The 25518-nt window shown below is 37.1% G+C and overlaps 1 protein-coding gene across 2 annotated transcripts; it reads left to right on the top strand.

Annotated features, from left to right (window-relative positions):
* Nucleotides 1-40: 40 nt before the first annotated feature.
* Nucleotides 41-24279, top strand: LOC121362303 (putative N-acetylated-alpha-linked acidic dipeptidase). Of its 2 annotated transcripts, none has more exons than XM_041483689.1 (17): nucleotides 41-45; nucleotides 3801-3902; nucleotides 5446-5571; nucleotides 7479-7665; nucleotides 8810-8903; nucleotides 10192-10290; nucleotides 12016-12101; nucleotides 13115-13234; nucleotides 14587-14669; nucleotides 14934-14997; nucleotides 15516-15583; nucleotides 17542-17633; nucleotides 18483-18573; nucleotides 19355-19619; nucleotides 20456-20537; nucleotides 21840-21932; nucleotides 22911-24279. In XM_041483689.1, the coding sequence occupies exons 3-17, from the start codon at nucleotides 5506-5508 to the stop codon at nucleotides 23098-23100; spliced, it is 1680 nt and encodes a 559-aa protein (XP_041339623.1). In that variant the 5' UTR covers nucleotides 41-45; nucleotides 3801-3902; nucleotides 5446-5505; the 3' UTR covers nucleotides 23101-24279. The 2 variants fall into 2 exon arrangements, with proteins under 2 accessions (XP_041339623.1, XP_041339622.1); XM_041483688.1 differs by lacking the exon at nucleotides 41-45 and adding an exon at nucleotides 2815-3020.
* Nucleotides 24280-25518: the final 1239 nt, after the last annotated feature.

Genomic DNA, 25518 nt, shown 5'->3' with positions numbered 1-25518 from the left:
CTCAATTCAGGAAGGACATTCCAGTATCCAGAGCAGGGCAATGAGGTTGGTGAAGGCTCTCGAGTGCGTCTTCTCAGGAGAGATGCTCCAGCCCTCTGATCATTTTCATGGTCTCCCCTGGGACTTGTTTCATCAAGACCTTGTCCTCCTTGTGTTGAGTCTCAGAGCTGAGCACAGCACTGCAGCTGGGGTCTCGTGAAGCAGAGTAGAGGGGCAGAATCACCTCTCTGACTTGTTGATCATGCTTCAAACAATTCAAAACAATGGAACATTACAATATCAATATTTTAAAGTCTATTAAAATTTAATCAATGTAATAAATATTTTTATTTTAGTAAATTAGCTTTGACTTGTACCTGATTTGTCTGTTATAGGCATCTTGTAAATGGATTATTTTTCTCTTAAGAGAGTGTAGTATTTGTTAAAATCTTATATTTATTCCAGTGAGTAATAGGCCACAAGTCATACTTTATTGATAGGAATTTACTTTCAGTGTAAAGAAAGAGCATCAGCTATTGTAGGAATAATCAACAAATTTGGATTTGCCTCATGCTCCCAGTCTGATTACATAGCATGGAGTTGTGCAAAACTAAATTACTAAAAGATTATTTTCAGTTTGTAGGATTGTAACAATCCCACTGCTTCCATTTTATGTGTTTGCCATGAACTATTGCAGATAAATTAGCTCAAAAGTATGGTCTCTACTACATAGCAGTCATATACTGGACTATAACATCCACATCCAAAACCAAAGATTTAGGAGCTTTTTGAGTCTTAACCTAAGTTTTGTCTTTTGCAAAGTCAACTGTTGTTAACAGCTCTGTGAAAGGACCTTCCTGCCCTCTAAACTCCATGTCTCTATGTAAGCAGAAAGCATTGTACCTCATTTACTGTCATGTGGCCAGTCCTGCAGTGAAATACAGCAGATGCTTAGTCACTGCTCAGAACTACCAGTGCAGGCAGTCAGATGAGAAGAGAAAATGAAGAAAACCACAATGTTCAGTTAAATGGGAGTGTAATACAGGGAAATGTTATTGCATAAATCAACTTTTAATGAAAATGTGATGCTTAAGCACTTGTAACTCCTTTAGAAAGCAACCATTCTCACTCACAATAGCATGTAAGTTTACTCTTGGTTCAGTATATGTCATCCAGAAGATATGTCATCCAGAAGATTGTCACCGCAGTGAAATACAGCAGATGCTTAGTCACTGCTCAGAACTACCAGTGCAGGCAGTCAGATGAGAAGAGAAAATGAAGAAAACCACAATGTTCAGTTAAATGGGAGTGTAATACAGGGAAATGTTATTGCATAAATCAACTTTTAATGAAAATGTGATGCTTAAGCACTTGTAACTCCTTTAGAAAGCAACTATTCTCACTCACAATAGCATGTAAGTTTACTCTTGGTTCAGTATATGTCATCCAGAAGATTATACTGTCACTATAACAGTGGCTTTTAGTAAGTATTAGATTTTGGCTTGATCAGAGGAACATGGTTTTATCCAGCAGCATTTGGCTGCTAAAGATTTTGTCTAGTTTGGAGAAAAGGAGGTTGAGGGGCAGCCTCATTGCTCCCTACAGCTTCCTAAGGAGGGGACATGGCAAAAGAGGTGCTCATTTTTTCTCCCTAGTATCCAGTGATAGAATGCATGTTCAAAGCTGCACCAGAGAAAGTTCAGACTGGACATGAGGAAGCATTTCTTTACCAAGAGGATGTTCAGACTTGAAACAGACATTCTAAAGAGGTGATCAGTGACCCAAGCTTGTCAGTGTTCGAGAAACGTTTAGACAATGCCCTTAACAGCATGCTTTAACTTAGTCATTAATTTGTCAGACAGTGGGGCTAGATGCTTGTTTTAGATCCCTTACAAGCAAACCTATTTCTATTTCTATTCTATATATATAGTTCTTTCAAAGTGAATTTCTTTGATGGCCTTGGTCTTATTTAAATTCCAGAATTTAAGTTTTTCCTCATTTCACACCCCTTCATAATCAAAGATACAATTTCCTTCATTAACACCAGCTGGTGCCACACATGCTTCTTTGGCATGTTAATGGCATGGTCATGATGGAATGAGGACATCATGATGACAGCCTCATTCAACTGAGGGTTTTTTCAGCTGGCTTCACAACTGGGCTTTCAATGGTCTGTACAATTTTTTTTTTTCCAGACAATGGGCTGTTCATTATTTATGTTCTCTTTCACTGTTTGTTATTCATGCTGGCATGACTTTTAAGTCACAAACTGTTGAGTTTTTCTGTTCCTTGTTTATGCAGTACTCAAAACTCACTATCTTTTACTTGCCAACAAGACACACTGGGAGTGAACTTTAAGATAAACCAGTATTCGTGCAAAAATTAATTAAAATTGTTGGATTCAAGGAGAGCATCTAGTTAATTACAACTAAGGACCAGAGTAATTTTATAACCAGAGTTTCCAAATTGAATGCATAAAAGTAATTGTACTCAGTTATTTTATCACTTCACAATGATAAGGTCTTACTGTGCATAGGAGTGCATGGGCCCACTGTAGCTCAGAAGACAAGGAGTAACGAAAGGACAAGACCCTATAGCTGGTGTCATTACACCATTCTTGCTAAATCATGCTGCAAGCAAGATCTAAATACTTGTGCTAAATCAGGACAGCCTGAGACCCTTTATTTCAGTTTATGTGTGCAGCATAACAATACATAGATGCCAAGAAGTCTTGTTGCTTATTTAGCCTGAGTATATCTGATCATCTCTGTGAGGTTAACTTCCAGCTAGGCTAAGAGGAGTTCTGATTATGACCTGCACTGCCTGACCCTGCTTATTTCTCCCTTTTCTCTAGCAATTTTACACGGCTTCCTCACCTAGCAGGAACAAAGGAAAATATGCATCTGGCACAACAAGTCCAAGCTGAGTGGAAGAAATTTGGTTTGGATTCGGTTCAGTTGGTTCATTATGATGTCTTGCTCTCTTACCCTGATGACACTAAGCCCAACTACATCTCAATAATTGATGAGCAGGGCAATGAGGTACATAAACAACCAGTTTTTCCAACCAAGGAACAAAATCACTTTCATACACCTGGGAGGGCTGTGAGGGAAAACTGTCCTCTGTTCACTTAATGGTATTGGGCTCATGGAAATCAGGGATTCTAGTTTGCTTTTATATTTTGCATCTTCCTTTCATAATAAGTTAATTTCATAAGTGTTAGGAATACTAATATTTGCCCTGATTCATACAGCATCCTGACATATGGGTTAAAAAACAATTAGGTAAGAGAATTACTTGATGCAATTCAATTGTTTGAAAATTACTCTGTTATTTAGAAAGATGAAAGAAACCCTGGTCAGCACCACTCTTGCATTGATTCATTATACACAACTGATGATTCAGCTAAATTCAGTTTCTGGAAGATTAGAATTTAGGTCTCAAGATGTGCTATCACAAGGGGAATGAGTTCATTTCATACTGGCTGAAGTGCCCATAGAAGCTTCAGGGATGAACAGAATGTAAACATTTTTACTACTGTGATCTAACCTGTTCTTATCTGCTGTACCCAGACCACTTCAGGGAACACTGTATTCATTTATGCAGGATTCTCTGTGAAAAGTGGAGGTGGGATTTATAAGTTCACACATTGGGCATGCCTACTGACAAGGATGCCCAGTGCTGCTAAAACCTTGGCCACTTCTTAGGTAGAATTCTAAAACCAGAGTCCTTTAGATTGCAAATGCTTGTGAAATGTCCTTGTGAATAGAAAGTATTTCTTTTCCATATTGCCTTGTTCACCTTATTCCTTTTCCTATTAGGTTTTCAACACATCATTGTCTGAGCCTCCTCCTCCAGGATATGAGGCTGTTGGAGACGTGGTGCCACCCTACAGTGCCTTTTCAGCCCAAGGTGTGCCCGAGGTAGGATAGTAGAATGCTACATGGTAAAAAAAAAATAGAGGTAGGAACAGAAGTAGGAAAAGAAGTAGAGACAGAAATAGTAATAATAGAAATGGAAAAGATGGAATACCACAGTGTACTGTAGCATAGCAGAGAATATCAGAGAGCAATACAGAGCAATACAGAACAATTTGAAATTCCTTAGGCTTTAGTTCAAAACCCACCTTATCAGTAGTAGGAAAGGTGACCTAGCTCTGACGTTCTTGGGATTATTGTGATGAAGCAGCGTTCAAATTGAGCAGCCATATATATGTTTAATATTTTCCTCTAGTTTGAGTCAGAACTGTATTTTATTTTTACTTTTCCTTAAAAACTATGGTAATAAATCTTTACTATCAGCTGCTGTAAACCTCCCCAGACATTTCTGTAACTATGCACCATTGTTTCCCATCTTGGTGAACAAATAGACTGTTACATTTACCCGGCCAAATGAACAATCTCACTTTTCAAAATGCTGCTTGCCCAAGGCTCAAACTGACAGGTATAGCTGCACAGTGTTGAGTATGCTTGAAAAGCTTTTGCTGACATTTCTAGCTGGCGATAAAGATGTTGCTGTGATCTGAATTTAACACTAATCCTTCCTGTCTTGTTATACAGATGGTATCAGCTGATGGGCTTTCTGGCCTGTGTAACATGAGTTTTCTGTTCTATGATCATTAGGGGTTTCAATTAATATTTTGTAAGATTAGAATTTCTTAGTGTTATTCTCAGTATCTTTCCTTTCTATATGTAGAATAATTTAGGTTGATACAACCCTGGTCCAGGCTCTGCTTTAAAGTTCCATCTCGAAAGGTGATAATGCTTCTACTCACACAGCTCAGTATTGTATCAGTCATGTACTTTGTGATGTTAGTTAATAAGCTGTTCAAATCCAGAAAACAAAAGGAATACTGTATTCATTTGCCTCAGACACTCAAGGAAAGCTGGAGAACCAGGCAGATAATCTGTACCCTGGGACATAAGAGCTTTGGGTGTTCCAAGAATTGCAGTGGAAATTTTGGAACATAGTGTAAGATAAAATTAATGGGTTTTGACCTTTCATCATTACATACCATCCAAGAAAGATAGATTAACATCACTGCTTTGTTTGGTTTGATGAGATGTGAGAAATGATGAAAAGTCTAAAAAGCTTCATCTTCCTTCTTTAGGAAATTGTTTTTTTAAATTAAATATAAAAACTTTGTTTCCAATGAAAACAATACCTAAAGACAAGATTGTAATTTCAAAATCTGATGCTTAATTCCACCTTATTACATAATAATTTGACAAGATCTCCAGGTACTTATCTAGTGAAAGCTGTTGTCTGCATCTGTACTGCAAAAAGCACAGGAAGGGAGCATGTATAAAGCTCCTCAAGTGGGAATATTCAGTGGGGCCAAAGCTCTTCTGCGCTCTTGCTAGCCAAGAATTTTGTGTGAAAAGCCATTATTATCTTACTAGATCACACACTCCTTTCAACATGCTCTTTGACATTATTGTTTCAAATCCGGCCTCTTTCTCTCAGGGTGAGTTGGTGTATGTGAATTATGGCCGCACCGAGGACTTCTTTACATTAGAACGTGAAATGGGAATTAACTGCACAGGAAAGATTGTTATTGCCAGATATGGGAAGATCTTCAGAGGAAATAAGGTAATCCCTGTGTAGAAAAACGTTGATGCCCTTCTCAGTGTTACTCCCACTTCAACAGTTCTGCCCTTCAGTGTTTTCAAGAGACTGAAACACTTCCCTAAGTTGTTCTGGAGATTTTAGAGTAATGGAGTTTCCATAGACCTGTGCTCAAAGATGATTCTTTATTATTTCTAAGATGAAAGTAAATCAGTTGAAAAATATTCCATATTTTAATATTTATTTGTATTCTATAAATTATTCCAAAATATAATTAATAGAATGTCATACACTCTAATTCTGAACCAGATTGTTCTTCCCTGTTGGTTCAATTGTTCTTTACCGTGTGTATATTTTGTTTCTTTATAATGGTTTCTGTACACCAGCAAGAGACTATAGCTATATGAAAGTTATTTTAAATTCTATATTTGGTTATTCAGCATCCCTGTCATATAAATTTGTTTTTAAACTACAGTTTTTACAGATTTCCATGATCTAACAAGAAAGGACATGATCCTGTACATACTTCAGGCATACACTCGGGCTATTTTCTCAAAAGAGATGTAAGAAGACAATCTATTTTAAGAGTGTTTGGCTCTTGTTCAACAGCTATTTTGACCCTAATTTGAGCATGGCTCTAATTTGTATTTGTCAGTTACCTAAGGGTGTCAAGCACTGAATTTCACTGGATGCCAGTTTTTATTATATGCTGTTGATTAATCTTGTGTGAAGCTTTTTAAATAGATAACTCACTGGTTTACATACATATAATTTTCACCAGTGAGAAGTGGTATATAACTGATATTCTGGGTCAGATAATATTTTCACTAAATTGTTTACCACTCTTCAAGTTACTATCTGAATGGAAAAGATTTAAAAATTAAAGAAGGTATTGCTGTCTGTGAATCTTTCCTTAAGATGAAACACAAATATCTTAGAGTTACTAATATCTAGAGAGGCAGTTTTCCTGTGGTTTGGAAATTATATGCCCTCACCTCATTTACACAAAGGCATATCCTCATTCTTACAGTAGTATTTCTAATGACTGCTATTTTCTAATGACTGCTTCTAATGACTGAAGAATTTGGTAGCCTATATAAAATCTGGAGAACTGCACTGAAAGTTTTTAAAGTTCCTAATGGTGTGCAAAAATAGGATAGAGGATGAAGGCAAGTATTTCCTTAAAAAAAAAAAAAAAAAGGAAAAAAAAGCTATGATATTTCTGAGTTAAAATGCCCAAATTTAAAACTGTTGAGGATTAGTTGTCACTCTGTCACTATCCATCACTGTCATATCTAGTAGCAAACCAGATTGGGATGTCAGAATGATATCTATTATACAATAATAAAGTCATACAAGAACACTTTTAAAACAGCATGCAGGTCAGTCCTTCTGCCATAATGAGCCTAAAATGTGGGCTCCCTAGAGTTAGTTTTGTTCACAGCCAAAGGCAGTTTCAAGCTCTCCAATTATAATCTTCCTGTATAGACCAGACCCTGAGATACATTCAGAGATCATTTAGGTAAATAAGGTAAACACAGGATTACCTGAAAGATACTGTTGCATTAATGTGATACAGTTTTTTCAGTTCATTATGTGTACATTTCAATAGTCAGATGATTGTATCAATCTGGATGACAGAATTCAAACTCAGGTTAGGTAGCAATGCTGTGAAGGATGTTTTCCATGTTTCTGGTCTTATCTGCTAACTAAAAGTCAAAGCAAGAGCAAACCTTTTACTTTCATATGAAACCTGATATCTGTATATATATGTTTCAGAACATCATGAGACAGTTATGGGCCCTTGACTTATCCCAAACACTGTAAAAGACCCTGAGGAAAAATCGCTGTAATTTATACTTTGTTTTGCCCCTTGAACTCTGAAGTCAAGCTGTAAAGAACTGCATAAGAATGGGAGATGTGCTTTACAGGTGAAGAATGCTGAACTGGCAGGTGCCAAGGGAATTATTCTGTACTCTGACCCTGCTGACTACTGTGCACCTGGAGTAGACCCTTATCCAAACGGCTGGAACCTTCCAGGTGGGGGAGCCCAGCGTGGGAATGTATTAAACCTGAATGGTGCAGGGGATCCTCTGACTCCAGGTTATCCTGCAAAAGGTGAGTGACTCTAGAGAAGGCATTCTCTGAGGGTCTGGTACCAAGAAAGGGCAGAGGATGTTTTCTTCTTTGCAACAACAGACTTTCTTTCTTAGTCTTTGTTGCTAAAAGGCAGCTTTGGGTTTCGCTGCAATAGGCCACTTCTGTAAGTGGTGCATGAGAGAAAGGATATTAGGGGAGCCCTAGAGTAATGATCTGTATTCATCACCTTCACCTTAGGCTTCCTCAGATGCTTGAGTTGTGCCTCAGCTGTTTCATTTAGCAATTAAACCAGATCATTTTGATGGAAATTCATTAAGAACTATTTATGCCGGCACTTGGGCCAGCTTATCTGAGAGAAGCAATCACTTCAAGAAAGGTAGTCCCTAAGTGATGGGCAGTGTTGCTTCTAGGCAGCAGAACTTGAGCTGGAAGGGGATACATGTTCAAAACAGCAGAATGGCAGAGCAGACCATGAAGAAAATTTCTGGTTCCTCATGCTAGAGTCAGTGATCACACAGATGAATCCCTGTCTCCCTCAATTACAAAGGGTTCCCGTGAATATTGTATTAAGGAGGAAACTATTCTCTATATGCTTTTGTCCATGAAGATTAAGATTTGCAAAAAAAGTTACTCGTATTTAAGCTTAGTCAGAACAAAACCCAGATTTTGTTTTGTACACAAAAACAGCAATCCAGAATATTCAGTAGTCTAGTGTATAAGATTTTATCTGCATCTCTTTATCAACTGGCAAATTTTTTTTAGTTCCCAGCTAAATGTTCCAAGCATCACACTCTGGGCTCCTTCTTTGCTGTTGTTCTTTATGTGTAGCTTAGTCTGAACTTCTTTCCCATGAAGAAAAATATTTCAATGTCAAAGTATTTCAACTCAAAAAAAAAAAAAAAAGAACAAAAAATGAACAAATAATTTAAAAATTTGCAGCCATCTTCATATGCATGACTGCAGACACCATGGGAGAACCTTGATTAGTGTCTCTGAAAATATGTTGGTAAAGCACAAAGAATGAAATTACTGGGAAGATGTCAGCTCAGCTTCTCGGAAAGTGAAATGATTATTCCTGACTCCAGTGTTAAGACTGGGGTAAGAATTGTACAGCTTCCTTCTGAGACTTGTAAATATGAAAATATCTGTCTTTTGCTTTCAGAATACATGTACCGATTAGACAAAACCAGTGGTGTAGGTCTCCCAAAAATTCCAGTTCATCCTATTGGCTATCATGATGCAGAGTCATTACTGCGGTAAGTACGTGGGAGACATGAGGTAATTTTAGCAGATTGTTTTTTGGAAGTTGTGAGAGTATTTGAAAAGAGAGTAAAAAGACTTTTGCACTCTGCTTCTCCTGTAGCTGTTGAAATAATATGTTTGTTTCTTATTGGGACCTCTGTAGGAGGTAAATGTGGTATCTGTTGTTACATATGAAGTATGTGCAGAGTTTTTTGGAAATTGTCATTTGTAACATGGACTAATATGTCACCATATTTTCTTTCATTTAAAACTTGATAGTTGTCACTGTTATCAGGATAACTGCTCATAATGATAAAGGTATAGGTTAAAAAACCTCTTTTATCTACTGCCAACTAGTAGTGATAGAGCAGATAAATATATAAATGTGTAAATGTGTAAATATGATGTAGCCAGACATTTCTGTTCAATAAGTATTAAATAATATTAGATCTTGGTTTTAATAATTATAAATGAAACCTAAATCCTTTAAAAATACTCTGTCCTTGTTTTCACTTTTGTCTCGAGAAGTCATAGCATGAAGACATGTTGAAGTGTTCTGTAGAATAAAGCTTGACTGAAGTACGTATTTACAGTAAAAGACATACTTTCATTTATAATAAATACATTTTGCTTCCTAAGAACCAGAACATCCAGCATATTTTCTTTGTATCTCAGAAGATCATGTCAAAAATAAAAGTCCTTCAAGGGAATAAGTCTGGGTGATTGCAATCCACTGAATTACTGCATTTCCAATTGTGTTAACAGGAAAAGCATGGCTCTTCTGACAATGGAACAAGAAAGGGTGACTTGTACTGATCATATTTCTCTACTTTAGCCATTTTTGACACACATCAACTGCCTATGCTATGAGATTAAACAGAGTGCAGGGACAGGCACCATAAAACCACTGCCTGTGCCGTTAAGTTCTGGAATGGCCCAAGTTGCTCTCTGCTGATTCAAATGTAAATGCACATCAAGGCAGTAGAATGTTCCAGGGACCATTTACAAGAGGCAGTTTATATGCAAAGCCTTTCGACCAACACTTTGTTCCAGGGTAGCTGTAGACCATTCCAAGCTGATCTCTATGCCCCGGATTATTGTTCTGTGTTAATTTACTAGTATTAGTGTAGCTAAAACTCCAGATTATTCTCCTGCCAAAGCTTGTAGTATAAATTGTCTAAAACAAAAGACCAACACTGGTTTACATGTGCATGGGACCTAGCACAGTGTGGTTTCTAGGTCCTCATTTGTTTGGTTGTAAGAGGTCTGTAACTGATAATGATTTTTTTTTTTCCATAACAGTAATATGGGAGGACAGGCACCACCTCATAGTAGCTGGAGAGGAAACTTGAATGTATCTTACAACGTTGGTCCTGGTTTTACAGGAAATTATTCCACAAGGTCAGTTTTGTTTCCTAAGGGGAGTGTTCTTGGGATCAGGGAAATAAACAGATAGAGCAATAGAGTTTGACCAAAGTCAGAGTAGCTGGGTTTATTTACATCATTCCTTTGATTCTGGCTATTTCCTTGGCTGAAATGTGCTCAGTGCAAAGCATAAACACATTATGTCTTGATTGGATGGATATGACCACCTTGCTTTAGTTTCTAGCTAGTCTTGGACCAGTTTCATTTGAAAAGCATCTAACCTTTGATAAACTATTTGTTGAGAGTCGTTTTTTTTTTTTTTTTTTTGGTTTGGTTTGGTTTGGTTTTTTGAGTACTTTTGTTTCAAGTTCGTGTGAATCCAGCTTTTGGTCTTACCTTTTTACTTATATAAAGCAATATTAAACTGCTTCTTATAAGCAGTTTTTCCACTCAGCTTTTCCAGAAAAATATGTCAGTTTTAAACTCTGATGTCAATTTTATTGCTTCAGATTGTTTTTAATTGAATTAGTAATTACAGTTTGGGACTAAAGTCTGTGTGTTTAAATGTTGTCTGAGTACAATGTACTGACTTCATATGAACTGTTTAACTTGATATGATTGTTCATACTGAACTTTATATAAACCCTTGGGGCTGAGTACCTTCAGCTGTGGTACAGATAAACAATTCTTGATGTTGTAGTAAAAAATCTCTTGATGCAACTCAGGTTGTCTTATTTTCTGCTGCCTGAGATGCTGCAGTAGTATGGACTGTGCTGGAATGTTCTTGTTTTGGCTAGGGTAGAGTTAATTTTCTTCACAGTGGCTGGTATGAGGCTGTTTTTCATTTCTCATGAACGCAGGGTTGATAATATAGAAATGTTTTTTGTTATTGCTGAGCAGTGCTTACACAAAGCCAAGGCCTTTTCTGCTCTTTGTGCTGCCACACAAAAGAGTGAGAGACTTGGAGGTACATGGGAGGCTGGGAGGAGTCACAGCCAGGACAGGTGGTCCCAGCTGAGCAAAGAGATATTCCAGACCACATGGCATCATGCTCAGTACATAAAGTGGGGGAAAGAAGGAGGAAAAGGTAGACATATGGAGTGATGGTGTTTGCTTTCCCAAGTCACCATTAGATGTGATGGGGCTTTGCTCTTCTGGAGATGGTTGAACAGTTTTGCTCTGCTTGTTTCCATGTCTTTTGCTTTATGTATAAAATTGTCTTTATCTCAACTCATGAGTTTTCTACCTTTTACCCTCTAGATTCTCTCGCTGTTAGTGGGGGAGTGAGTGAGTGGCTGTGAGGGGCTTGGTTGCTGGCTAGGATGAAACTGTGACATTCAGTTTCAGGAGTCAGTTCTGATTTGTACCAAACTGCAGAAAATTAGAACTATTTACCTTTTTAATATTAGATGCTTTACATTTTTCTTTCAATATTTCAAATTTAAAAACTAGCTGCTAGCAATAGATCTTTGGAGTTCTGATCTCATTATCTGTATGAATCTTATTTACATCAGATGAATCTTATTTACATCAGAAATATTAAATAGCTGTCAAGGGCTAAATGTTGCTCTCATTTGTTCAAATATGGATCCAGAAAAAAAATACGCTGTAATATTTTCAGATTTATATGGTTTAATAGGAGATAAATTTGGTCAAAATGCTTTCTTTGTCATTTATATTGTACACTTTTGAAAGGTGTCAAGATGTTTGATTATCTAATCTGGTGGATTTTCTCTTTGTGTTTTCTTCCCAATACACCAGAAAGGTGAAAATGCACATTCATAGCAACAATGAAGTAAGAAGGATTTACAATGTGATTGGTACCATCAGAGGCACAGTGGAACCAGGTAAAATCATTTGCCTTCAGCATAATCTGAGAGAGCAGTGACCTCTACATGTACTTCGTGGTTACAAGGAGGAGATGAGGAATATAGTTTTCTCTGAAATACTGTATTGCACGATCTTTGAAATGGTATTTGCATTGGCTTTCATATGGTTCAGGGTATGTCAGCACTTTCACTGTAAATGCTGATTTTCAAGGGAGAGTCATAACCAAGATGGAAATACTTGTCTTCAGGCAAGTAACATTGCAATTGAAAGAATATTTTAAAGTGGATATTCTCCCCTAAGAAACATGGGAATGGATTTTGCGTTCCATTGGGAGACACTGTATTATTATATATAGACCATTATTGACTTTTTGTCTGTCTTACAGTCTCTTGTAACCAGTGTGGTTTTATAATCTAAAAAAACCCCAGATATATAGACATTCCTAGAATGATGATAACATCATTTGTCTTCTGACTGCAGCACTTTTCCTTTTGCCTAAAACACAACTGTTAACCATATTATAGTAGCACAGAAACCTAGTCTAAATTTTATCTCAGTAATCATATCTCTGTCATGATTTGGACAACACTTTTTGTGATTGATTATATATATCCAGAGAAATACTGCATTCAGCACATGAATTCACAATGTTGTGAATTTCTGTGCTGTACAGATATAACTAGTGGATTAGCTTCACCATGAAACACACTATTGTGAAGTATAGAAAAATGCTTCTATCTTTAGAGGAAACCTGTAGTATATTCAATAATAGAACTAATAACATGGAGTTTGAAGTTTTAAGTCTTTAAGGATCCAGTTACTGGGTTTGACAAATTCTTCAACACTGACTGAAAATACAGAAAAATGTCTCCAGAAATTTAAAACACTTTTTTCCTTTCTATCATCTATATTATAAACTATTAATTGCTGTTGCTTGGTACATACGTGAAAATTAGAAAGTACTTCAAGTTAACATCTCTATGTCAGAAAAAAGTATTCCTAAGTAAACCTCTAAAATTAATTTCTTTAGACAGATATGTCATCCTGGGAGGCCACCGTGACTCATGGGTATTTGGTGGCATTGATCCTGAGAGTGGGGCAGCTGTGGTTCACGAGATTGTGAGGAGCTTTGGAAAACTGAAAAACAAAGGTAATGTAATAAAATAATAATGTAATGTAAATAATAGAGCACATCAAAGTAACTACTCTCAGCAGTACCCATTGATTTCTGTGAGATTTAAACATATGCTTGAAATGAAAAACGTGTATCTCACTGATGTCTTGAATAAACATGTTGTTGTGTACCTTGGTGTATGTGAAGTACTTCTGCTCAAGAGAAAGTACACCTAGAGGGAAACATAACAAAATGGGGGATGGTGAAATAAACACAGCATTTAGGTACAATTGGCTACTCTCTATTTGAGGTAGGTCAGACTGGATATGTCAGTGGTGTTACAATACTGACACAGTGGTGGACTCATAAAGGCTTCACCAGGGCCACACTGAGAGCCTTCTCAGCACTTGACTGTGGCCTGGAGGCATATTCAAGAATAAGTGAAGGATGTCAGTGTAATGCTGAGAATGAGCTGTGCAAACATAGTAGGAGGTAATGGTTAAAAATACCTCATGCCTACTTGCATTAGAATAGGAGCAAATGTCAACTGCACCAAGTTTCTGTTACTGTCAGAGCAAATGCTGTCCCCTCTCTGACATCCCATGGAGAGAAGCACTGACATAAATACTGTGTTAGAGAAGTGTTCTTTGCCTGCCTATTACACATAAAACCTATTGACATTTAGTTTTCTTTGCATTTCTTCCCAGTAACTGAATATCAGGGAAGCTGTCTCTGGAATGCAAATGGGAAAAAAAAAATCATGTTAAAAAAGAAAGGGAGTAAAAGATGAAAAGGTTCCAGTAGCTTCAAAGGAAAGTTTGGGCTGAGGTACAGCATCAGAGCCTATTTGGCCTGTGTTTAAATTGAATGGAGGACTTCAAGTGAAAGATTCTTCTTTTGAAGGTGATCTGTTAAAGTTATAGGAAATTGCTTAGGTTTTGAAATCTTGCGTTTGAAAGACAGGTCAAAGAAGTTCTGTAATAGATATGAAAATATGTCACTTTTCTGTCAGAATAGACACTGATATACAATGTATTCTAGACTGAACAGAGCAAGAGGATTAGAAAAGCCTTCTTTCAAGAATTTGTGCACAGCACATTATTTTTCCTTAATCATAGTGTTAGATTCCAGAAATTTTTCTTGCATTTAAAAGTGAGAGATGAAATACATTATTTAGCCCAATATTGAAGTACAGGAGAGATTGCTACAATAGCAAATCATTATTAGATAAGGTCACTGAAGTTGGTGTTGAAGTTCCTTATGTATATCTCTTTCTCCACAAATCATGGTAAAAGATCAGCCCCCCAGAAATGCCATATGTTTTCACATTAGTCATGTAACAAGCAGCCTTTATTTTTGTAATAAATTTTCATTGTCTTTCATTCCAGGATGGAGACCAAGGAGAACAGTGATATTTGCAAGCTGGGATGCAGAGGAATTTGGCTTGTTAGGATCAACAGAGTGGGCTGAGGTAAACCAAGAGTGTTCAAAAAGAGATTTGCATGGTGGCTGCTCTTTGAGAAATCTGATCTAGAAAGAAGCACCCCCCCCCCACTCTTTTCCTTCCTTTTCCTTCTCTCTCCCTTGAGCTTCCTTTTGAACTACCAAGAATCTCTAGCTCCTTGCACTTTATGATATCGTTCTGTGAAACAGCTGTTTCTTTTGTGCGTGAGAAGATAGTTCTGAGGGACAAAAAGTTTATCAGCATTTTCTTCCTTTTTTTTCTTTCTCATAGGAAAATGCCAAAGTATTGCAAGCACGGGGAGTGGCTTATATCAATGCAGATTCTTCTGTTGAAGGTACATGGATATGACTTGTGTTCTACAGGAATAGTGATGGTATGACTGGGAGGGATTTTGTCTTGGAGATCAATGAGACCTTCAGTGTGATAGTTTTTGTTGCATTAATTCAGAAATGAATATGAGGAGAAACTGTGGCTTGATATAAAGTATCCTTCAGATATTCATGTTTCAGGGAAAAAGCCCTTTGCAGTAATGACCTACTGTTTGGGAGGTCATAAGAGAGACAAGAAGTGTTGTGCCCTGAGTTCTATGGCAACTTTCAGAGTCAGCTTCTTCTCTTATTATGTGCATAATAATCATGGGGAAATAAGAAAACCTCTTAAGAGTTAATTCAAAAGCTGGGCTCTAATTCATTCTTGCCAGTAAAGTGTACTGAGAAGATCATAGGAAGACTCTTCTCAGCTTTCTCCTCATAAAGAGTGCAGCTCCCTATCCCTTTCCTAGTAAATAACAGCATGAAGTTTCAGCTGAGGGAACTTCCTTCTTCAAATAAATAGTTTTTTATGGTTTTTCAGGAAACTACACACTGCGAGTGGATTGCACTCCACTGATGTACAGCCTGGTTTACAGTCTGACTAAAAAGGTAATATCACTTGAAAGTTTTAGCTGGTATGTTCAGTGCTCACTTACATGATGGGGCTCTGTCTGTAAAGATATGGTGTCAGATCTTTCTTTTCTGACTGCAGTAGCCCGTTAGGTCAATAGCTAAGGAATTGGAGCTTTTTCCCAAGACAAATAAGGGGATTCCAAACTTATATCATTAAATTATTAACTATTCAGGATTAGGGCATTTCTCAACTCCTCCTGTGAAAGCAGTCCTTCTAAGAACAAGAGCATAAAAGCATGCTGTGAACCAGAGGACAGAAACAAGCCTATACCTGGCTGCCCTGATCAACTGCTAGAATGCCAATAGTAATAGAAGACTCTGACTCCCTTTAGGCAGGGGAAGAAGTTAGGGTGGCTACTGTGTTGTTTTTGTGTGATGTGACAGGTTTGGTCAATGTGCTCAGCTTCAGTGTACCCTGTTAGTTATTCTTTGTCTCTGACCATGATGCTGTTACATATTTGTGTGGCCCACAAAATTGAGAGATAGGGACATTTTTCAGGAAATAGTCACACATGTAAGATGTACCTTGCTTTGGGCATGGGTCTTAGAGGCTGGTATTTTATTTCTGAATGTTCTTCCATTTAACTGTATTAATCAGTAAACAGTTAATTAGTTTTTGTATATATTTTAGATGCTGGTGTGATGTACATTCAACTACTGTGTATATTCTGTGAATTTACTTTATCTGCCTTCATCTGCTTTATGTATTAAGTCATTTGATAATTTATTATCTCTTGGAAGCTGGCATTAGACTGGTGCAAAAGTAAAGGAAAAGTAGTAAATCAGTATAGTAATTTTCTGGCAATTAAAAGACAGCAATAAATTGTATCTCTGTTAAAAGTGGGTACCCAAATAAAGAGACTTCTGTCCTGAACTCAAGAAGAGTTGATCACCTGCAGTTCCCATGGTAACCTGTGCTAAATGATGGTGTTCAGAACTGTCAGGAAATCAGGTCAGCAGAGTCTCAATTTGGACACCAAGAGCCATCATTAAAATCTTGACCTAAATACCAGTAAAAATGCTTGTGTAACCCTTCCTCAAGTTGGGAAGCAAAGGCTGATGAATGCATGTAACCACAGCTTTTTGGTGGCTGATGTCTGAAGAGAATGCTGATGAGGAAGCTTGTCCCCTCTGATCCCATCCATAGTTAATCTGTGGTAAAAAGTTTTCATGCTGATAGTTCTGTTCTATGGACAATTTTCTTCATGGACAAAACCCCAAATAAATTAGTTTTAATTTGATTGCTATTGTGGAGTAATTCTTAGATAGAAGACAGATTAATAATAGAATATATATTAATAATCTTTAATAGATTCAAAATAATAAAATCTCACCAGTCCACCAATATAAAGGAAAGATGAAGAAACATCTAGAGTGTTTAAGCTGCTCAGTTACCTAATAATTAGTCAGTGCTAGGAATGAACTCTAGAATGATTGTGATTTGTATACCTCTCTAGCAGCTGTGATGACATAAACACCAAGTACTGTGTACTTTGCCCTTCTAAGGTCGCTTCTGCATCCATAAACAAATTTTTTGTGAACTGAAACAAGGTAGAAACAGTTTTAAGTTAAACTAAGATAAAATTGAAATTTTCTATCAAAGTAAAGCAAAATGTTGTGGTTTTGTGGGGGATTTCTCTGTTGAATATTTAAATTAAATGGCTGAAAATCTCATAAAGAAATATCACAATGTAAATATTTACTTAAAATGTTTTGCTTTCCTTGTGTTTTCTTCCATCTAAATTTACCCTTTTTTAGCAAATACACTGTTATTCTGGAAAATGCTATGCATTTGAAGTGTTAAAATGGAAATGTAGAAAGGTTGAGGGACTTAAGATGACTCACTCATAACCCTAAGCCATAGACTTGGTGTGGTGATAGGTTGTTGATTTGTTTAGTAACATTTAAAATTGTACCCTTTGTCTTTTTTCTAGATACCAAGTCCTGATGAAGGGTTTGAAGGAAAATCTCTTTATGAGAGCTGGTATAAAAAAAATCCATCAAGTGAATATAAAGAGGTCCCCAGGTCAGTGACAAAAGAAAACAAATTACATACCAAGCATTTTTATAACTTGTAGAGTGTGGGTTTTAAAGAAATACTCATATGAAAAGCTGAGTTCTGAAGAGAAATGGTGTGATTCTCAGCTGGTATAATTCCAGAGTTGTAATGATTGCAGCTGATACACTACTGTACAAAGGTTTGTGAACCTGCCTATGTAGATGAGCAAGAGGCTTTATATATGAAACGTGTTCTTTTAGTTTATAGAGGTTTAGACAAATAAGGGTAGTATGCACAAGCCAGTGGCAATTACACAACATGTGAACTCAACAGCTTTCCTTTGGATTTTTTTCCAGTCTTCTGGAAGCCTCTGAGTTTGGGTGGCTGGGGAGCACACCAGGCATGATTTTACAACATTTTACTTCAAATTTACCAGAGGGTTTCTACAGGATCTCAAAAACTGATTTTATTCCATGAAGCCATGCTGGTACTGCTGTGATTTCTCTGAGTTGAGAGCTTAGGATAGTGGAAGTTCAGCAGGAGAAAGGTCATTGGTTCTTATCAGTGATAACAAGTCAGTGAGGTACTGGATATCTCTGACCCTGAGAAGGGTGACTTTAATCCTCAGAGAATGCAGTTGATGAGGTGCAGCTAATTCAGGGGTCAGAGGCAGTTCATGGTGTGTTGACAAAGAAGAGCACACTATTTAAAGTGTGCTCTTCTCTTATTGCTCTTATTTTTATTTAAATAAAAAGACTATTTAATGTGTAGTGACTGACTGCTGAATAAATAACTGCCATGGTGTACTTGGAAGCAAACTAAAATTATACCTTAGGTATTGTCACTCAAAACATTTTTCCTCTTTCTTGTTTAAAGAATAAATAAACTGGGTTCTGGCAACGACTTTGAAGCATTTTTTCAACGTCTTGGCATTGCTTCAGGCAGAGCACGTTACAGTAAAAATTGGGTAAGTCTGTGTCTTTGTAGTTTGGTCTCCCATGTAACTGCCTGAATAACATCACCTCTAAAGGAGCCATTTAGGCTTCCAGCTTTTTAGGATAGGACAGTTCAGTGTGTCAGAGTGGTGTCTAATTACTACAACTCTATGTGCTACCTCAACACAAATATGTAATAAATAAGAACGATCAACTTGTCACTTAGACAAAAGGACTTTTCCTCAGGGTAAATGGATGTAGTCAAAATTACCTGTGGCTGATGAGGGCTTCTGAGTAGCTTATGGTGACTTTTGAATCATTTTTAACACTTTACAAAGCTTTGAATTCAAAATGGTTTGTGTTTTATTGAAAATGTACTGTGAGAGAAGATTAACTGAGAAATGTTCAAGGAGCAAACTATTCCATGTGGTAATTTCCTCTGAAAAGGAATGAATATCCAAGGACACAAACAAATGTTTATTGAATCCAAGCAAGAGAAGAAGTCCAGTCTCACCTGGATTTAGCCAACTGAAAGTTATGTGTCTGTGCTTAGGTACTTTATTTGGGCTGTGTACATGGTCAGTGGAGAGAGATTTCTCCAAATGACCATTCATCTCAGCATAGGTTAATGTCTAAGAGAGCCACTGACCAGTTCTTGTCCTTACACTGCCTATAGTGGCTACATAGGATTAGTGTGACCTGAACACTTAAATTTTACCATGCCTTGAATCCCACTGCAAAGGTTTTCAAGCCACACTGAAACAGACATAGCTGAATAATGCTTTTGTTTTGGCTTGGTTTCCTTTGTTTCAGAACGTGGAAAAATACAGCAGCTATCCAGTTTACCACAGTGTCTATGAAACCTATGAAATTGTGGAACAGTTTTATGATCCCACTTTCAAGAATCATCTGACAGTAGCTCAGGTACGGGGAGGGCTGGTGTTCGAATTGGCCAACTCTGTTGTGCTTCCCTTTGACTGTAGAGATTATGCATCAGCTGTGAGTAACTATGCTCACATCATCTATAATTTGTCAAGGAATCATGAAGAGGAGCTGGCAACATACAATGTATCCTTTGGTACGTACAGTCTTTTTTCACATTCCTCCTCTGTTAATGCTTACAGTGCCTTATATTAATGGATGTCTTAGTCATGACCTGGTATTTACCTTGTGCTGTATGAATAGTAAATAAAACAAGAGAAATACCCTCCATTAATTTGAAATGGGAATATTTTTTCACTAGCATGCCTGTGTGGGGCCTATGCCACTGCCAAATAGAGCTAACATTTATAGTTGCATGTGCTTTGACCTGTGTATGATTCCCCAGTATTTATAACACTGTATCATTGTCATGTTTCCTTAAAAAAATCACACTGTTTTGCAGCTTATTGTGTTGAATAACTCTGTGCCTAAGAACTTTTTTTTTCTTTTTTTAATTAGCAATATTATAGAATATTCAGTTTAGGATTTGGCTTCTAATGGCCAATATCAGGTACACGTGCATGTGTACACACACACACACACACACACAAACATTCTCAGGCTTTCTCAAAACTCTTTGTGGAGGAACATAACAGTAAAACACAGGTTGCTGGGATTTATAAAATCTCACACCAGCCTGAACAGTCTGATTCTGGTTCCATGATCCAGGTTTTGATATTTCTGTACATTCTTCAAGCAGCAAATACTAAACAATATTCACAACAATACTTACTGCTATTGTTTCTAAGAGAGGTTTTCACACAGAATTACATACTTCTTAATGTAGGAATATGGGTCATCTTCATTCAGGGAGACATTTAACAATTCATTATCATGATCACAGTGGAAGATAAAGCTTTAATTGAAGAATTTGATTTGTTAAATGATATCTTCAGAATTTGCAGTTAAATACTTTGCTCCTGCTCCCTCCAGATGCTCTGTTTTCAGCTGTGAAGAATTTTACAGAAGTTGCTTCTAGCTTTCATGAGAGACTGCAAAAAATAGATCTCAATAAGTAAGCTCAACTCTTTTTTTCTTCCTGTCAAATACTCCATGTAGTTCTCTGAGCTCAAGAGGACTTAGTCTTCATTTGCTGCCACTTAATGGAAAAAAATAAATAAACAAGCTGTAGTTGTGGCATGCCTTACAATGAGCTTTCAAGAAATTCTATGCACCACCTATGCCAAAAGGCCTAGTTTGCACTTGACTTAATTCTTAATTTATTCTTTGTAGGCCATGGCCAGAAAGACAAGCCAAACTTCCTTTTCTGTATACATATATGTATGTTCCATTTCTTGGGAAGACTCTAATTTAGCCATATGCTTACCCTTATGGAACACTAACTGAGAATAAAAGCCATCTTTTTAATGGCAGCAACTTTCAGATAAAGGAGTTAACAGTAATCTCTTATGCAAAAGATGACATTTATGACATATGACATGTATGTGACATTTTCAAAATGGCTTTATTGATGGATGGCCTAAATCTACGCTTTAATTCAACCAACCAGTTTCAGTTTCTGTTTACATAAAACAGAACTTACTTTCAGTTTCTGTAAACTTAAAAAAAATTCCTTAATGGTAGTAAAGTTATTCCAGTTTTACTGTGATATAAATTTTAACATTTTTTATTGGTAAATGCCTTTGAAGGTCTACAAGTTACTTTGGATGTAGACCACAAAGCCCACATATATGCTGTATAACCTTGTCACAGTTTTTTAATTTATTAAGCATCAACAGTATGTGCAGGGCTATTAAAAACACACAGACACAGACAGTCTCTGCTCCAGGAAATTTAAAATCTACCATCAGAAATACACAATTCTCAGAAGGCTCAAAAGAGGATTTTAACATCACAGGGTTCCTTTTTCTGATATGTTGTGATTTTACATAAAAACAAATGCAATTTTATTGAAGTAATTTGTGGCTGGCTGGCTTTCTGGAAAAGAGTGTCCTTAGAAAATTGTTGTACAAAAGAAGAAAATGGTCTAAGCATCCTCACAAAAAGGAAATAAAGGAATGAGAGAAAACACCCAAACCACTGTATTTTGATGCTATCAGCTGGACTTTAAAAGCAGCTTTAAGAGACTTTCCAGTTATGAACCAGACTCTGTCACAGCACAGATCAGCATAATTCGGTTATGCAGGCTAGCTGATAGAACGGGCTATCTTTTGTGGCCGACACTTAAACATCCCAGATCTACTGTCCTTTATAAATAATGTATAAATAATAAATGTGTATGCTGGGATAAGAGTAGGTTGAATACACTGCTAATATATTCAACATATTCCCTTTTTTTTTTTTTTTTTTCCTTTAGTCTGCTTGCTGTCAGATCACTAAATGATCAGCTCATGTTTCTAGAAAGGGCTTTCATCGACCCTCTTGGATTGCCTGGCAGGCCATTCTATAGGTGAGAAAGGCTTACTTTTCACTTTCCTCATGGAGTACGCTGTGAAAATTCCTTTAATATTTACAGGTCTCTAAATGGAGTTATAATGATTTTGTTCAACACAGCAAAAGTACGAGACAGGAGAAATATGATAAAAAGGGGAAATGACATTGGAGAAAACTTCAGTGTGATACATTATAGAGAGTGAGGAAGATTCTTGTTGGAAGGCTTCAGATAATTTCTCTTGGTTTGATTTGGCTTCTGAACAGATGTAAAAATTTAGCCCTGCAGTCATTTTGAGTCATTTTAATTGTAGGAACTTCAAGAAGTTGTTCTTATTATTTGAAAGTGAAATAGTGTATAATTGAAGAACCTACAATTTGATCATTTTTAAGAGCATAGCCATGCTAGCAAATGTAGTGTGGAGGGCAGTACTGAAACAGCAGGAAAGGAATTCAGTGGTCCTCTCATCCAGCTCAAGACGTAAATCTTATTAAGAGGCAGTGAATCAAGTCTGGCTTTTTGGTCCTTCTACCAGTCTGCATAATTCAGAACAGTAATCTCTCCACTAAAAACTAACTGCAGAAGGAGAAATTTAGATCTGCAGTCCTTGTACCTCTCCTAGCTCATGGTTAAAAATCTGTTAAGAATGTTAAAAGTCTTTCCTACACCAAAGCATACCTGTATCTGTTGGAGACTGTGTATATCCGTGAGAAAAAAAAATCTGGCTTTTAAAAACTGTTTTCATTTCATCTGAGAGAAAGGAAAATACTTTAATTAATTTTATCTCAAGTAGCTATAAGGCTGTGGAATTCATATGGCATAATGTAGCTTATGTTATTTTCTTGCTTCATGGACATTAGCCACTATTGCTGTAATAATCTTATTTATGTACATCTTCAATGTCAAGTGTTTACAGCTGATTTATAAAACATAAAATAGTATGTTTTATTTTCCTGATGCATAATATTGTTATTTTTTTCCTCAACTTCCCTACAGACATGTTATCTTTGCTCCAAGCAGCCACAACAAATATGCAGGAGAATCCTTCCCAGGAATCTATGATGCCATGTTTGATATTGAAAGCAAAGCTGATCAACTTGAAGCCTGGGAAGAAGTGAAGAGGCAGATTTCCATTGCAGCCTTCACTGTGCAGGCAGCAGCAGACACACTGAAGGAAGTAGCATAAATATGAAAAATTTAGTCATCAGTAAAGACTAAATGTGACAGTTTGCAGAAGCCTTAAAAATGGAGCATTAAAAAACACTAGGACAAACATGACAAAGAACAAAAAATCAAAAAAATCTTGGTCTTTGCAAATAATATACCCAAGTTGAATGCATTTAGAAATTTTAACAAGGTAATGTACTCCATTCTGAGAAGTCAGGATTTAGATCTTGAATTGAGGTCTTCTGAATTGAGACTGATAAGGTTTCAGGTTTTCTCCCAGATTTGTATTTTAAGAATTGCTAACCACTGGACTTACTTTCTTCGTTTTGACTTTTTCTAGCTTGATTATTATAGCAATCTCCATAGTTCTTCAGGAAAACAAAATTCATTTCATGTTACCATGAGTTACTAATTTTGTTGTTGCCTTTTGTTATTTACACTGGGATTGTATAATTTTACCTCAAGACAGACCTCTCAGCCCTCCTTTTCCACAAAGATGGAGATGGACATGGAGATGGGAAAACTGTCACATACCATGTGCAGGATCTATAATAATCGTAACAAGTTTTGGGCAGCCAGCCCAGAATGCTCATCCATGACATTCTTTTCCTCACATGCTGAACCTTGCAGCTGTTTGCAAATAACTTTAAGCAAGAAGCTTTTAGTCACTTGATCAAAAACAAGGCAATATATCTTGTCAGACATACAGTCATCTCACAAAATGTCTTTCAAGATGAAGACCCTATTGTTATTCTTTTAATCAAAATCTACCCTTGCTATGCCTTGTCCCCATAGAGGTATTTTTAATATGAAGACAGAATCAAAGAAAACTCATCATGTCCTTAGTTTGAAAGGATACCAATTTATTACCATTTTTGGAGAGTCTGTATATCTGATTATCATGTGCTGCTTACTCTTATGATGGACCATGGGACAACCAAGACCAGACCAAGAAGACTCAGAAAATCAGATCCCTTAATCTGAAATTGTGCCACTGACTTTTACTGACTTATACAGCTAATATTTTATGTGATTTGATGTGTCATGTTAGCTGAGACCTCTACCATGTCTTAAATTACTGTCCTGTGATCTGATGGTTTTCAGTACTATGGCATATTGTTTTCTTTTCCATGAGGCTTCATTTAATCATAAATATTTTTGCACTTCACATTAAAACCTTTTAGAAAAGTTACTGTAATTAAGTCATTATTTTGCTTGGTCTTTCTGATAAAATAATCTAGTTTACCAGGTAATAGGAAATGCTCTTATACCCATAGTTATTGCCCAGTTATTTTCACTTTTTTATTAAACTTATTGGAATAAAATGATGGAAATGTCTTCCCCCAAATCCAGTGCTGATGGGAGACATTGCTGATTCTCTTTTGTCACTTCTGGCTGCTCCACTGCCCCACTTTTACCAGTGGAGAATTCATTATGACTGCCTATAATCCACTTCTGAAGAAAATTAGCCAGGTTAGTTTAGTTATCTTACCCAAGACGATTTTGTCTGCAGCAATCAGGACAATTATATGCCAAATCCACCATGCAGAGAGGGGCAGCAATAATGAGCTCCTGTTGACCAGGTAAAAGTATTTTTCTATTGCTGAGGAGGATGAACTGAGGTGCCAAACTCCAAAATTGTGGAGATCTTTCCCTATGTGACCTGTATGCTGCTTCAGCAACATTTTCTTTCAGTCCAGAAGACATACTTTTTAAATCTCTGGCAATTTAAGTTTAAGTTTAATTAGGGCCCTTTTTAATAATAGTTAGCACATAATATGCAATGTCCTGGCCCAGGACCACACAAAATACAGAAGTAGTTACAGTCTTAAACTACAGCAACATCCATTAAAAAAAAAAATCTTTTGCCTGTTCCCTCATCACTGCAGGGAACAGGATACAGGAAAAGAAATTTTCTCTCTCCTAATGACAGCAAGCTGGAGGCATAGGCTTGTGTGAACCTCATGAAGTTCAATGGGGCCGAGTGCCAGGTGCTGTGCCTGGGTCAGGGAAATTCCAAGCACAAATTCAGGCTGGGCAGAGAATGGATGGAGACTAGCCCTAAGGAGAAAGACTTGGAGGTGTTCATGAATGAGAAGCTCATCATGACCTGGCAAAGTGCACTTGTGGTCCAGAAAGCCAGCTGCATCCTGGGCTTCACCAAGAGAAGTGTGGCCATCAGGTGGAGGGAGGGGATTCTACCCCTCTGGTCTGCTCTCGTGAGGCCCCACCTGCAGCGCTGTGTCCAGCTCTGGGGCCCCAGTGTAAGGAATCTAGAGAAGAACCATTAAATCACAGGCCTGGAGCACCCCTGCTGTGGAGACAGGCTGGGAGAGCTGGGGCTGTTCAGCATGGAGAAAAGAAAGCTCCATGGAGACCTCACAGCACCTTCCAGTACAAAAGGACCTAAAGAGGACTGGAGGGGGACTTTTTATAA

This window comes from Pyrgilauda ruficollis, unplaced genomic scaffold, assembly GCF_017590135.1.
Source record: "Pyrgilauda ruficollis isolate IOZ18807 unplaced genomic scaffold, ASM1759013v1 scaffold60, whole genome shotgun sequence".
Lineage (NCBI taxonomy): Eukaryota > Metazoa > Chordata > Aves > Passeriformes > Passeridae > Pyrgilauda > Pyrgilauda ruficollis.
This window is presented reverse-complemented; position numbering and strand designations above follow the sequence as displayed.